Source organism: Phyllobates terribilis, unplaced genomic scaffold, assembly GCF_046119375.1.
Source record: "Phyllobates terribilis strain yellow unplaced genomic scaffold, ASM4611937v1 Scaffold_9__5_contigs__length_417890890, whole genome shotgun sequence".
In the NCBI taxonomy this organism is placed as follows: domain Eukaryota; kingdom Metazoa; phylum Chordata; class Amphibia; order Anura; family Dendrobatidae; genus Phyllobates; species Phyllobates terribilis.
The window spans coordinates 89,704,993-89,718,920 of record NW_027362769.1 but is presented as its reverse complement, the minus strand read 5'-3'; the positions used below and the strand labels follow the sequence as shown (position 1 = coordinate 89,718,920).

The window sequence follows — 13,928 nt, the reverse complement described above, 5'->3', positions numbered from 1 at the left end:
TTTATTGATATGTCTAGTTAAATTTTGTCCTAGTTGTACTACTCAGTACACTTTTAAATGGTAATCATTAACAGTTAATTTTTATTGAGTATATGTTCTTTTGCGTCAGGTTTACTCAATATTGTATACCCCTGTTGCCAACTTGTTTGGTGTATTTTTTCTGGTTTTTCTATGACTTGACAGATGTCCAGAGGGCAGTCATTGACACACTCCACAAGGAGGGTAATCCACAAAAGGTCATTGCTAAAGAAGCTGGCTGATCAGAGTGCTGTATCCAAGCATATTAATGGAAAGCTGAGTGGAAGGAAAAAGTGTGGTAGAAAAAGGTGCACAGCAACCGGGATAACCGCAGCCTTGAAAGGATTGTTAAGAAAAGGCCATTCAAAAATTTGGGGGAGATTCACAAGGAGTGGACTGCTGCTGGAGTCATTGCTTCAAGAGCCACCACACACAGACGTATCCAGGACATGGGCTACAAGTGTCACATTTCTTGTGTCAAGCAAATCATGACCAATAGACAACGTCAGAAGCGTCTTACCTGGGCCAAGGAGAAAAAGACCTGGACTGTTCTCAGTGGTCCAAGGTGTTGTTTCCAGATGAAAGTAAATTTTGCATTTCATTTGGAAATCAAGGTCCCAGAGTCTGGAGGAAGAGTGGAGAGGCCACAATCCAAGCTGCTTGAGGTCTAGTGTGTGACGCACCCCTGGGCCTGTGTTGCACAGCGTTGCGCATGCAGGAGCTTACCCGGAGCCGGATCTGTTGAGGGTTGTAGTCTCGTGGCGGTGACCCGGTCCGTGCCCAGGGAGTCAGACTAAGTGGCGTTGTATTAGCGGTAGATGTTGGACGACTACGCCACCCGTTGAATGCAGCTATGGAGCTGCCGCTGCAGGGCAGACCGCTGAGGCCGGTGGTAGGATTGTGCAGCGTGGTAGTATCACCCCCAACGGGAGGGGTATGGCCTCAGGGCAGCCGACGTGGATGATGGGGGTAGCAGGAATCACTCAGAGACGATGCGGTGTAGTTCAGGGTCTTTACTGGTGATAAAGATAGACCCTCCCGGAGTACTGGCTAGCGATCGGGGCCTGGTCAGTCCTTGAGCAGATGGGATCTCCCCTGGCCAGGCGGAGTTGTAGGCCTCCCAAACTGACTGTACTCTTCTGGCTACCTTGCTAGAGGCGGGTATAAGTAGCCCACGTCCCTGAGTGTACCGTGTGGTGCTCACCCGTATGGCCGGTGACTCGGGGCCTTCTAGTGGCGTCCGCTCCACGACGGCGGTGCTGGTCCCACGCGTGTGACCGTGCCTTCGGGTTTCTTGGCCAGAGGACCTGAAATCCCCTGCCGGGCGGTTTCTGCTGCTGGGTAAAGATTAGTCCCCACAGCCTCGGACTCCGGGTCCGGTGATAGCTTCTCAGTCAGGGCGAGCTCTGCAGCTGCCAGCCCCTGACTCCTTATAGCACTGCTCCCACAGAGCTCCTGATGTTCTTCTCCTATATCTGCTGCTCTTCTCTGTCTCTACTTCTTCTCTACTCACTAACCCTGCCTCAGCCCTAGGTTTATATAGGGGAAGTTCTTCCCCTCCCAGGACTGGGCAGGAGGTGTGGCATGCATAGGATCCCTGACCAAGAGACCTCCCACCTGCTCTCAGACATAACATCGCTGTTACTGTGGAAACCAGACCCCTGGGGTGCCACATCCCCCCCTAGTGAAATTTAGTACTCCGGGACTAAACATATTTTTTTTTTAGAAAAACATAACAAGGTATAAATAATAATAATACAATAAGAAAAATACATAAAGATGGTTACGGCGTGTCCGCAACCGGGTGCAGTTTTGAAGAAAAGCAAGGTGTCCATTTCACCAAAACAGGGAGACGTAACCAGGTAGGGGTCTGTCCTGCCCCGAGTCCTTAACAGTCTTTAGTCCATTCCTAGGTTACGCTCCAACCAATTGTACAAGGATTCCCGGTAAATCCACCAAGGACTCCTAAAATTAACTAGAAACACATAATTATTTACAAGTAACAGACAGGTGACCACAAATAAAACAATTTAAATACTTCAAATCCTCCAACGTGCGGGTAACTGGCCTCTAGTGGCCCTAGTGGACCTATGGAGCTGACTGTCTGGCCCTGAACTACAGGGTGTAGGAGCTGTCAAGGGTAAACTGGGCAGCTGTCTACGGGCTCTTTGGCTCACTAGGGGTACGGCAGGCTCACTATGAGCAGAGCGTTGATCCTCCTGTTCTGCTTGTGTGGAGTCTGCTGCCTCCTGGACCGGCTGCTCTTCCAGCTCTACCTGTTGCTCCGTAGGCACTTGGGATGCTGGTTGGAGGAACGTGAGGACGGGTACCACAACTGCACCATTGACTTGAGTCCAGGACCGAGGGAAGTCTCCGAGCACAGTACTAACCATATCTTCCCTTTCCTCTACGGGTCGAGGGTCTTCTTGCTCTCCTTCTGGGTTCCGTAGCTGTTCGGGACACTTCTTCAGGTGATCCCGGGATACAATGGCTGTGGTTTCCCCTCCGTCTTTACTGATGGTACAAACCTTTGGGTTATCGTGGCTTGAGGGCAGTACGGTGTACAGGTCCTTCTCCCACTGGTCGTCCAACTTGTGGAGCCGTCTCTTCCTCTTCAAGACCTGCTCTCCGGGTACCAGGGGAACAGCGGGAGCATACTGGTTGTAAGTTTTCTCTTGTCTTTCCCTAGCGAGACAGAGACTTTGCTCCACGCTCTCCTGTACTTTCCGGTACTGCTGCTGCCTCTCTGTGTCCCAGTCTGCTTCCGGTGAAGTGTCCTCGGGTGTCAGGACTCCCATCTCCAGGTCAACAGGTAGCTTACCAGGCCTTGCCCTCATTAGGTAAGCCGGGGTACAGTTGGTGGAACCTACAGGGATGTAGTTGTATAGGTCCACCAGATCGGGCAGCTTCTCAGGCCACAGACTGCGTTCTTCCAGGGGCAACGTTTTCAGAAGATCCATTACCACCTGGTTCATTTTCTCACAAAGTCCATTAGTTTGCGGATGATAGGGTGTCGTCCTTATCTTCCGGCAGCCATACAGATTGCAGAATTCCTGGAAGACCTCCGCTTCAAAGGCAGGTCCCTGGTCCGTCAGCACTTGGTCCGGGTACCCGTGTGGACGGCAGAAGTGCTGCTGGAAGGCTCTAGCTGCTGTTTGAGCTGTTAAGTCCTTAACGGGGACGACAACCAAGAACCGGGAGTAATGATCCACAATGGTTAACGCGTAGACGTAGCCACTTCTGCTTGGGGTCAGTTTTACATGATCCAAGGCTACCAGTTCCAACGGCTGCTTGGTGGCGATGGACTGAAGGGGGGTCTTCTGGCTGGCACGGTCCTTCCTTCTTAGGTTGCACGGGCCACAGTCTCTGCACCACCTCTCGATGGTTCCCCTCATGCCTACCCAGTGGAACCGCCCGCGCAGCAGGAACTCCAGCTTCTTCCATCCGAAGTGTCCAGCCCCGTCGTGGTATGCCTCCATCACCATGGCTGCGTCTCTTCTTGGCACCACTACTTGCCAGATTAGTTCATGCGTCCGGGAGTTAACCATTCTGTGGCACAACTTCCCCTTGTAAAGGAACAGTCGACTCTTCTCAGCCCACAGTTGTTTGGCTTCCTCCGGAGCGTCTGGGTCAAGGCGAGCCTCTGGCCGAGTCAGCATCTCCTTCACCAGTCGGACGGCAGGGTCACTGTCTTGCATTTCCTCCCAGTTGTAGTGAGGCAAGGGGTTAAACGTAGCGGCTTGCTTACTCCTTACCCGATGGGAATACTGGATAGTCCCATGACGGTGGAACGCGGAGAGTTCGACTTCTTCCAGTCCCTCTGGATCTTCTCCTACGTCCGGTAGGTTTGGCATCCTGGACAGGGCGTCCGCGTTGGTATTGGAGCGTCCTGCCCGGTATTTGATTGTGAACTCGTAGTTGGACAGACGGGCCATCCATCTCTGCTCTAGGGCACCGAGTCTTGCCGTGTCCAGGTGTGTCAACGGGTTGTTATCCGTGTACACGGTGAACCGGGAAGAAGCGAGGTAGTGCTTAAAGCGTTCGGTGACTGCCCACACCACTGCCAGGAACTCTAGCTTAAATGAGCTGTAATTCTCAGGGTTTCTTTCGGTGGGTCGCAGTTTTCGACTGGCGTAAGCGATTACTCGTTCCTTCCCCTGCTGGATCTGGGACAGTACGGCTCCTAGCCCGATGTTACTTGCGTCGGTGTAGAGGATAAAGGGCTGGCTGTAATCAGGGTACGCCAGGATTTCATCCCCCGTGAGGGCCATCTTCAGCTGGCGGAAGGACTCTTCTTCTAACTTCTCCCATTTGAAGGGCGGCTTCTGGTTCTTGGCCTTCCGGGACTGGCCTATCAGGAGGTCCTGCATAGGAGCTGCCTTTTTGGTGAAACCGGGGATGAATCTGCGATAATAGCCTACCAACCCGAGGAACTGCCGCACTTCCTTTACACTGGTGGGACTTGGCCATTCCTTAATTGCGGTGATCTTATCAGGGTCGGGAGCCACTCCGTCAGCGCTCACCACGTGTCCCAGGTACTGCACCTTTGGTTTTAGGAGGTGACACTTGGAGGGTTTTACCTTTAGGCCGTAGTTTGCCAGAGCTTCGAACACTTCCGCCAGGTGTTTCAGGTGGTCCTCATAAGTCTTGGAATATACGATGACATCGTCCAGGTACAACAGGACCGTCTCGAAGTTTCTGTGGCCCAGACAGCACTCCATTAATCGTTGGAAGGTTCCCGGTGCGTTACAGAGTCCGAACGGCATGCAGGTAAACTCGCTAAGTCCCATCGGGGTGGTGAATGCGGTCTTCTCCCGGTCCGCCTCTGCTACAGGAACCTGCCAGTACCCGCTAGTGAGATCCAAGGTAGAGAAGAAGTTAGCAGATCTTAAAGCAGCCAAAGACTCCTCTATCCTTGGTAAGGGGTACGCATCCTTGTGTGTGATACGGTTGATTTTCCGGTAATCTACACACATCCTCATGGTGTTGTCTTTCTTTTTGACTAAGACTAGTGGAGCTGCCCAGGGGCTACAGCTATCCCTGATCACCCCAGCCTCCTTCATGTCCCTAAGCATCCCCTTGGCGTGTTGGTAGTGTGCAGGGGGTACGGGTCGATACCTCTCTTTTATGGGAAGATGGTCTCCCGTGGGGATGTGGTGTTCTACCCCCTTGACTCGCCCGAAGTCTAACGGGTGTTTACTAAACACTCTCTCGTACTCTTGAACCACCCGATAGACTCCCTGTCTCTGGTGTGAGGGAGTGGAGTCAGTACCCAAATGTAGTTGCTGACACCAGTCCTCCATTGTTTCCTTAGAGCAGTTACTTTCCTCCGGGGAAGATGGAGGCAAGGGTTCTACGGACTGTATGGAATTTTGATTGATGGTATACAATTTGGCTAGCGTGGCATACCGGGGCAGGTACACTTCCCTCTTCCCGATATTTATTATGCGAACGGGCACCCTCCCATGGCGTACATTGACCACCCCCCGTGCTGTCAAAATGGTGGGCCTACTGTCTGAGTAAACTGGTTCTACCATTGCCTGGTAATCTCTACCTCTCAGACCAATAGCTGCCCGGCACCAAATCATCATTTCACTTTTTGGGGGCATGGCAATAGGGAAAGGGTCACACATTCTTACGCTACCAATCTCACCACCGGAGAGTTCTATCTGTTGCCGTCGCATCAGTGCCCGGATCTCTTTCTGGAGCACTCGCTGCTGGCCGGAGCTGGCGTTCTTGGCAACCTGCTGTAAAAGGAAAATCACCTCTGCAAGACAATTTTCAATTACATTAGTTCCTAGAGTTATCTTTGGGTGACTCTCGTGCTTGTCAATGTCTACAATGATCAGTCCCTGTGCCGCCAGTTCAACTCTACCGATTTTAATGGTCACCTCTTTAAATCCAATCTGTGGCACGGGCTGACCATTGCTGGCGATGATACTCAAATCGTCGTCAGGGTAGCGGGTGATATCCGAGTCATTCCAGTACTGCTTGAAGAGCACGTACGGGATAGTGGTAACCTGTGACCCGGTGTCCAGTAGGGCACTCATAGGGATGCCATCCAGTACCACAGGCAAGACTGGACGTCCTCCCACATATTTGTCGCGCCAGTTCGATGGGCCTGATGATCTTTTTCCTGGGGTTTGGCCCTCTACCCCAGGTTGTGCCAGTTTAAAGGACAGTACCTTGCCATATGTCCGGGTTGATTGCAGCGGCGGCAGATGGGTTGTCCGTCCTCGTTGTATCGGTCGCTGGGTCTTCCTCTGGCCGGTGGGGTCCTCCTTGGTCGACGCCACGGGATGTCCTCCGGTCCGGATGCCAGCTGGATCTTCCCTGGAGTGGAAACCTGTAAAGACTGCACAGTTCGGGTTAGTGCGGCAACGCTTTTAGCTAGCTCTTGGACCTGATGGTGCAGGTCTGGAGCCGGGTCATTGTTCAAAGCCTGCGCATCAGCTCCCACAGGCCCTGCCGACAAGGGTGCCGCCTCCTGGTGGTAAGTGGTAGTGGGGCGTCTGTGGGTCACAACGCCACCTGGTGCCGGTTCTCGGAGCACCCGGATGGCTCTGTCCTTGAACTGTGCAAATCCCAGATGAGGGTCCTGTAAGGCCATTGCCCGCAACTGGGTTCGGTGGGCATTGCAATATAAACCCTCTATAAATTGTTCAGTCAACAGCCTGTCCTCGTCTCCCACGCCGTCAGGGTCGGTCTGCTTAATGGCTCTCAGGGCCTCTTGTAGGTTCAGGGCATAGTCCCTTATACTCTCGTGTGCTCGCTGCTTGCACCCGTAGAATCTAAGCTTGATCTCGGCTGAGGTGCGGGTATCAAAGGTGTCCCTCAGCCGGGTTAGTATCCCTGCAACAGTCCTTCCCCCAGGTGGCCAGGACTTTACCTCCCTTTGGACTGCCCCGGTTAATTGGGCCACCAGGATGCTCACTTTTTGCTCTTCTGTGAGGGGATACACCTGGAAGAGGCTATCCAGCTTTTCTCTAAAGTCATGCAGGGTATGTGACTCCCCTGAGTACTGGGGTAGCCAGGCCGCTCCCGGGATATAGGGCATGGTGAAAGGCATGACTGCAGCAGCGGTGGCGCTGGCGGGGGTTGAGGCAGTGAAGCTCTCCTCCGTATCCGACATCTTCCTCCCCCCTAGTGGACCGTGGCCTACCTTGCGATGATCCTCTTCCGTAGGCCGCGGCTCCGCAGTGGATCGTCATGGTTGAGGACCTTCCGTCGCGCTCCTGTGACGTCGGCGTCTGCTGGGCTCCTTCCAGGACCTTACGCAACGTCCGGACGTGAGGCGGGGCTTCAGTTCTCGCGCGCTTTCGGAGTCCACGCCCCTCTTCTTCCCGCGCGGCGTCTTCAAGATGGCGTCCAACGGCGGGAAAACTCCACGGATGGCGGGAAGAAGGCAGAAGATGGCGCCGGATGGCGGGAAAACTTCGCGGATGGCGGGAAGAAGGTAGAAGATGGCGCCGGATGGCGGGAAACCTCCACGGATGGCGGGAATCTTCACCACTGGTAAGTTTGAACAGTCTTTTTCAGGCACGCAGTACCCGGTGGTTGCGGGCACGAAATCCTGCCGACTACGCCAAAAGTTGACGCACCCCTGGGCCTGTGTCGCACAGCGTTGCGCATGCAGGAGCTTACCCGGAGCCGGATCTGTTGAGGGTTGTAGTCTCGTGGCGGTGACCCGGTCCGTGCCCAGGGAGTCAGACTAAGTGGCGTTGTATTAGCGGTAGATGTTGGACGACTACGCCACCCGTTGAATGCAGCTATGGAGCTGCCGCTGCAGGGCAGACCGCTGAGGCCGGTGGTAGGATTGTGCAGCGTGGTAGTATCACCCCCAACGGGAGGGGTATGGCCTCAGGGCAGCCGACGTGGATGATGGGGGTAGCAGGAATCACTCAGAGACGATGCGGTGTAGTTCAGGGTCTTTACTGGTGATAAAGATAGACCCTCCCGGAGTACTGGCTAGCGATCGGGGCCTGGTCAGTCCTTGAGCAGATGGGATCTCCCCTGGCCAGGCGGAGTTGTAGGCCTCCCAAACTGACTGTACTCTTCTGGCTACCTTGCTAGAGGCGGGTATAAGTAGCCCACGTCCCTGAGTGTACCGTGTGGTGCTCACCCGTATGGCCGGTGACTCGGGGCCTTCTAGTGGCGTCCGCTCCACGACGGCGGTGCTGGTCCCAAGCGTGTGACCGTGCCTTCGGGTTTCTTGGCCAGAGGACCTGAAATCCCCTGCCGGGCGGTTTCTGCTGCTGGGTAAAGATTAGTCCCCACAGCCTCGGACTCCGGGTCCGGTGATAGCTTCTCAGTCAGGACGAGCTCTGCAGCTGCCAGCCCCTGACTCCTTATAGCACTGCTCCCACAGAGCTCCTGATGTTCTTCTCCTATATCTGCTGCTCTTCTCTGTCTCTACTTCTTCTCTACTCACTAACCCTGCCTCAGCCCTAGGTTTATATAGGGGAAGTTCTTCCCCTCCCAGGACTGGGCAGGAGGTGTGGCATGCATAGGATCCCTGACCAAGAGACCTCCCACCTGCTCACAGACATAACATCGCTGTTACTGTGGAAACCAGACCCCTGGGGTGCCACATATGCAGTTTCCACAATCAGTGATGGTTTGGGGAGCCATGTCATCTGCTGGTGTAGGTCCACTGTGTTTTATCAAGACCAAAGTCAGTGCAGCCGTCTACCAGGAAATTTTAGAGCTCTTTATACTTCCTGCTGCTGACAAGTTTTTTGGAGATGGAAATGTCATTCTCCAGCAGGACTTGGCACCTGTCCACACTGCCAAAAGTACCAATACCTGGTTTACACACAACAGTATCACTGTGCTTGATTGGCCAGCAAACTCGCCTGACCTTAACCCCATAGAGAATCTCTATAGGGTATTGTCAAGAGGAAGATGAGAGACACCAGACCCAACAATGCAGACGAGCTGAAGGCTGCTATCAAAGCAACCTGGGCTTCCATAACACCTCAGCAGTGCCACAGGCTGATCGCCTCCATGCCACATTGCCGCATTGATGCAAAAGGAGCCCCGACCAAGTATTGAGTGCATTTACTGAACATACATTTCAGTAGGATAACATTTCGGATTTTAAAAACATTTTTCAAGCTGTTGTTATAAAGTATTCTAATTTACTGAGATAATGACTTTTGTGTTTTCATTGGCTGTAAGCCATAATCATCAACATTAACAGAAATAAACACTTGAAATAGATCACTCTGTGTGTAATGACTCTATATAATATGAGTTTCACTTTTTGTATTGAAGAACTAAAATAAATTAACTTTTTTATGATATTCTAATTTTGTGAGATGCACATGTGTGTGTGTGTGTGTGTGTGTGTGTGTGTATATACAGGGTGGTCCAAAAGTAAGTGAACAGAAAGTGTAATATAATGTCCCTGTGCTGAGATAATCTATAAATGTGCCCCTGCTGTGTACTGTGTAATGGCTGTGTCTGACCGTGCAGGAACATGGTCTGATCATACCACATCTCCTGGGCAGGAGAGTATACAGACATTACAGCACTGGATCACAGCTGATTTTTTCTTTGAAGAAAAACATTGTTTAAAAACAGGCAGGGAAATGCTTTACCTCACAAAAAGAATCAGCTGTGATCCCCTGCTGTAATGTCTGTATATTATTTTGCTTCCTCCCCTGCCCAGGAGCTGTGGTATGATCAGACCATGTTCCTATACAGTCAGACACAGCCATTACACAGTACACAGCAGGGGCACATTTATAAGATTATCTCAGCACAGGGACATTATATTACACTTTCTGTCCACCTACTTTTGGACCACCCTGTGTATATATATATATAATGCACTGTGGAATTAATGTTGCTATATAAGTGAGTGGAATAAATCTATATGTATAAATAGAAAAAAAGTTCAAATTGCTGCACTCTTTCTGGAATGTTATAACAAAACAGAATCACATTTTTTATTTCATTTTTTTCGTTATTTCACCTCCCAAACTATAAAGATTATAAAGTCTCTGGAACCCCAGTATGGACATGACAAATGCTACAGCCGGTAATCACTCCCTATGGCGACTGTGACATTGATCTTCCAGTAACAGAACCGTGACCCAAATTGACACGTATTCGCCCGTCAGCGCCAAGGACCGGCATCTGCCCTCCTCGTCACCCCAACTGAACGGAACTTATATTTCCCGGTTAGCCATACGCACGTCTCTGATTGGTTGTCTAGTAAAGGGGGCGTGTCCGCACAGGAAAGTTGCGGAAGAAGCGTCCATAAGCTCGTTCCTCAGGAATTCAATCACCATAGTAACTAGGGACACGCCCTCCGAGGGGGCGGTGCGAACCCTGAACTCCCCTCCAATCAGATCTCAGTGGTACAAGTTCGTTTTGTAGGCGTGGTCATAACCGCTAGCTCGGAGCTGATTGGCTAAAACTTTGTAACGACTGTGTATTCTTTTTGGCGGATGAGGCGGGCAGGTTAGCGCCATGTTGGTTCTTATAAGTGACAGTTAGTGCAAAGTATGGAGGAGAGGGCCGAGGACGAGCAGCGGAGCAAGAAGCTGCAGGCTGGCCGGGAGAAGGTGAGCGGCCTCCTCTGTGCTGCTGTGAGGCCGGGCAGCCGGCGGAGCCGCAGGTGGTTTTGTTTTGCGCTTTGCTCAAACTTCTGGTGCTGCTGCTCTTCTCCTGCGGTTTTATCTGCGGTACCGTCCATCGCTCTGAGATCACCGAGGACTGATCGGCCGACTGCTGTGTGACAGTGCGATCAGATCGTACGATTTCTAAGGACTAGACTTGTCTCAGGATGAGGGCACTGTTGGGTTGTTTCTCGTCTTTTTAAGTCGCTTTAGAACCTGCTTCAGTTTTATCTGGGGCCCTGGGTGACAGACCCATAGGGCCTCTCTTTGCTTTGTCTTTTCCTCCTCTCTTTCCATCTTTATTATATTTTGGTCAATATGATTGTATCAGGTCGTGTGTGTGTGTGTGTGTGTGTGTGTGTGTGTGTGTGTGTGTGTGTGTGTGTGTGTGTGAACGAGCCCTAAGATTGGCTGCGGTGCGACACCTCTCACCCACATCAATCTGCTTGGTGCTGGCGACAGCCAGAAGCGATCACTTGTAGGGCTGAACTACACAGCTCCCCCCACTGTTTAGTGGCTGCGTCCGGGTACTGCAGATACAACCCTATTGTTTTAAGTAGGGGGCGCATGTAAAATTGTAATTTTTTTTTTTCCTTCAGCCATAATTTTTTATGCCTTTCACGTTGTAATGCCATAATGAATCATTAAGATAAGTGCTGCATGTCTACTAATATGGAGACAGTTGTGTTCACTGTGACTGTAAATTGGTTATTACAGCTATAATATTGAAGTTTCTCCAGCTTAAAAATCACGAATCCATAAACGTTATTGTTCTTTATGGTGAGAGTAAAGAAGGTCCCTATTTTACTGATGGTGCAGGTATTTCTGGACAGTTGGAAATGCTCCACCCGGGAGACATGAGCCTGGGATCCCTTGTACAATACGCTGCTGTGCTATATATCACTGCACTTGCCCAGGTTCGCTCATTGCTGGCCCTGACTTGAACTGACAATCTTTCTCAGGGCGGCCGTGGTCGGTGGTGTCTCCTGGGCTGTAGGATCCAGGGCTGTAGGTCATAATGTGATTTGTCAGCGTCGGCTCCTGTACTCGAGATGGAAACCTAGGAGACTCTATGAACCATGGCGCAGATTAAAATAATGAACACATTTCATCCACCTACTACTTCGTTTTTCCACAAGAAAAATTGTCCACAGCAGGACAAATAATTAAACCTTGTGATTGATTCGGTGTAACTAGTTACAGATATTACAGATGTGATAATCCGCAGTTGCTCCAAAGAGTTAGACGACACCGGAAGCTAATAACCGAGTTATGTACAGGTGTAACATGCGTCCTACAGGAGGATAACGCCTGATATCCAGTTGTTTTTATATATTCTTTGCAATAAAATAACAACAAATTTTATTTTCTGCCCATATGGTTACGAAATAATTATTTTATTGTCTTTCCTTTGGCAGCACCCGACAATCAGTTGGACACCTAATAGCTTTTAGCTTTTTTTTCCTTCTGATCTGTTCCCCATAGAGACATTGCAAAACAAAGTATACCTTATATAGTATATGGTGTCTTTTTTTTTGTTTTTATTTTGTGTGCTCTGGCTCTCTGTATACGAAACTCTACGAAGTAAATGGTAAGCAGCCGCATACTGACCAGACGGGCCGAAAGAACAAACTTTTTTTGGGAAAGGTGGGGGGGGGGCGCTGTCTGGGCCTTGGGAACATTAAAGTACATGTCCAGAGAATCTCCCTACATACTATAGGCTCTGTGCATGGAAAAATGGAAAAAACGTATTATCTCACAGCCCTCTGTGAAACTGCAGGATGGCACACAGCCTTAAATTTGGTGCATCCTGCACAAACTTCCCGGAAGTTGTCTTAACTTTTTTAAATCAATAATTAAAGTATCAGTTTTAGACTCTTGAAAGTCACCTCCCTCTTTTGGACATTTTGGAAATGTGCCTAGTGAGGCCCACAAGTCTCTAAGGTTGTGCACCCACGATGCGTTTAAGCGTTTCTGCAGCGGCAGAAACGCTTGGTAGAAGGTCTGCTATGTTCCCCAATGATAATCCGCATTGTGGTGTGCGGATTATCATTGCGGAAAAATACGCAGCATGTCCATTAATTTTGCGGACAGGCAGTGTAATTGCCGCCATTGACTTGCATTGAAACACATATTATCCGTGTCAGCACATTTGCACACACGGATAATATGCGTTTCAATGTGCGGATGGTACCCGGGTTTGGAGAAGAGGAGACTCTCCTCCAGACCCAGGTACCATAGAACCTGTGAAAAAAAGAATAAAATAAAAAATAAATATTATATTTACCTTCTGACGGCCCCCGTTCTCCTTGTCTTCGCTTGCCGGCAGATCCTTCAGTGTAGTGTACCGCAAGCTGCCTGCAGCCAGGACGGAGCGAAGCAAGACTCCGGGGGCCATCGGAAGGTAAGTATAGATTTTTTTTTTTATTTTTTGACATTCTTTGGGGTCACACTATATAAATCCATGCCGGTTGCATGGATTTATATAGTGTGACCAAGTTGTCAAGCACTTTCCAAGTGATGCTAAAATCACTTGGAAAAGCGCTTGATAATCCGCATGCGGAAATGCAAGTGAAGAACGCTTCACATCCGCATGTCCCTGGCAGGAAAAACGCATGTACAATCCGCATGTACAATCCACATGCGTTTTTTCTGCCAGGGAGATGCAGAAACGCTCAGGAAAAAATCCGGAGCATTTCTGCATCGTGGGCACATAGCCTAGATGTAAATATTTGTCTTAATTAAATTGCCACAAGTTGCAATATCAGATTTCCTGTACAACCACACTAGTAAATGTGTGTTGTTGTTTTATAAAGCAATAAAAATTGCATGGAACACTTATACACCACTGGCAATATTTTAAAATGTATTTATTCTCATGCTGCTTTTTTTTTATAACTTGAAATGTTTTCCATTGATCTCATACATTGTTTGCTTTTTTTTTTTTTAAGATAATATTTTTTTTATTTTTTATATGATCTCTCTCGCACCCCTTGCTTTATTTTCAAGCTCTTTTCTGAGTTCTGCTAGCCATGTTAGTGTATTATTGAGGCCGGTGGTCATCTAAATCCCTAATCCATCTCAATCTTCTTATGCCTTAAGTGTAGTGAGGCGTTTAGGTTACCTTATGTGATTTTTGTCTTCTGTTCACTCATTGAGGATTTTTCACTAGACTTCATTGAATAATGCGTGCTGATGGGCGATACTGCTCTGAAGACTGAAGACAGTGCACCCGGTTTAATTTTTTAACGCCCATTTACTCTTTTATATGAAAACGATGAC

At 49.9% G+C, this 13,928-nt stretch overlaps 1 protein-coding gene across 5 annotated transcripts in view; it reads left to right on the top strand.

Moving 5' to 3' along the window:
- Window positions 1–10,432: 10,432 nt before the first annotated feature.
- Window positions 10,433–13,928, top strand: part of PCNT (pericentrin) — a 105,337-nt gene continuing 101,841 nt past the window's right edge. For all 5 annotated transcript variants that reach the window (XM_073646761.1, XM_073646758.1, XM_073646757.1 and 2 more), the window contains exon 1: window positions 10,433–10,592. In XM_073646761.1, the coding sequence (XP_073502862.1) occupies window positions 10,533–10,592 (60 nt within the window). In that variant the 5' untranslated portion in view covers window positions 10,433–10,532. The remainder of the gene's footprint in view (window positions 10,593–13,928) is intronic.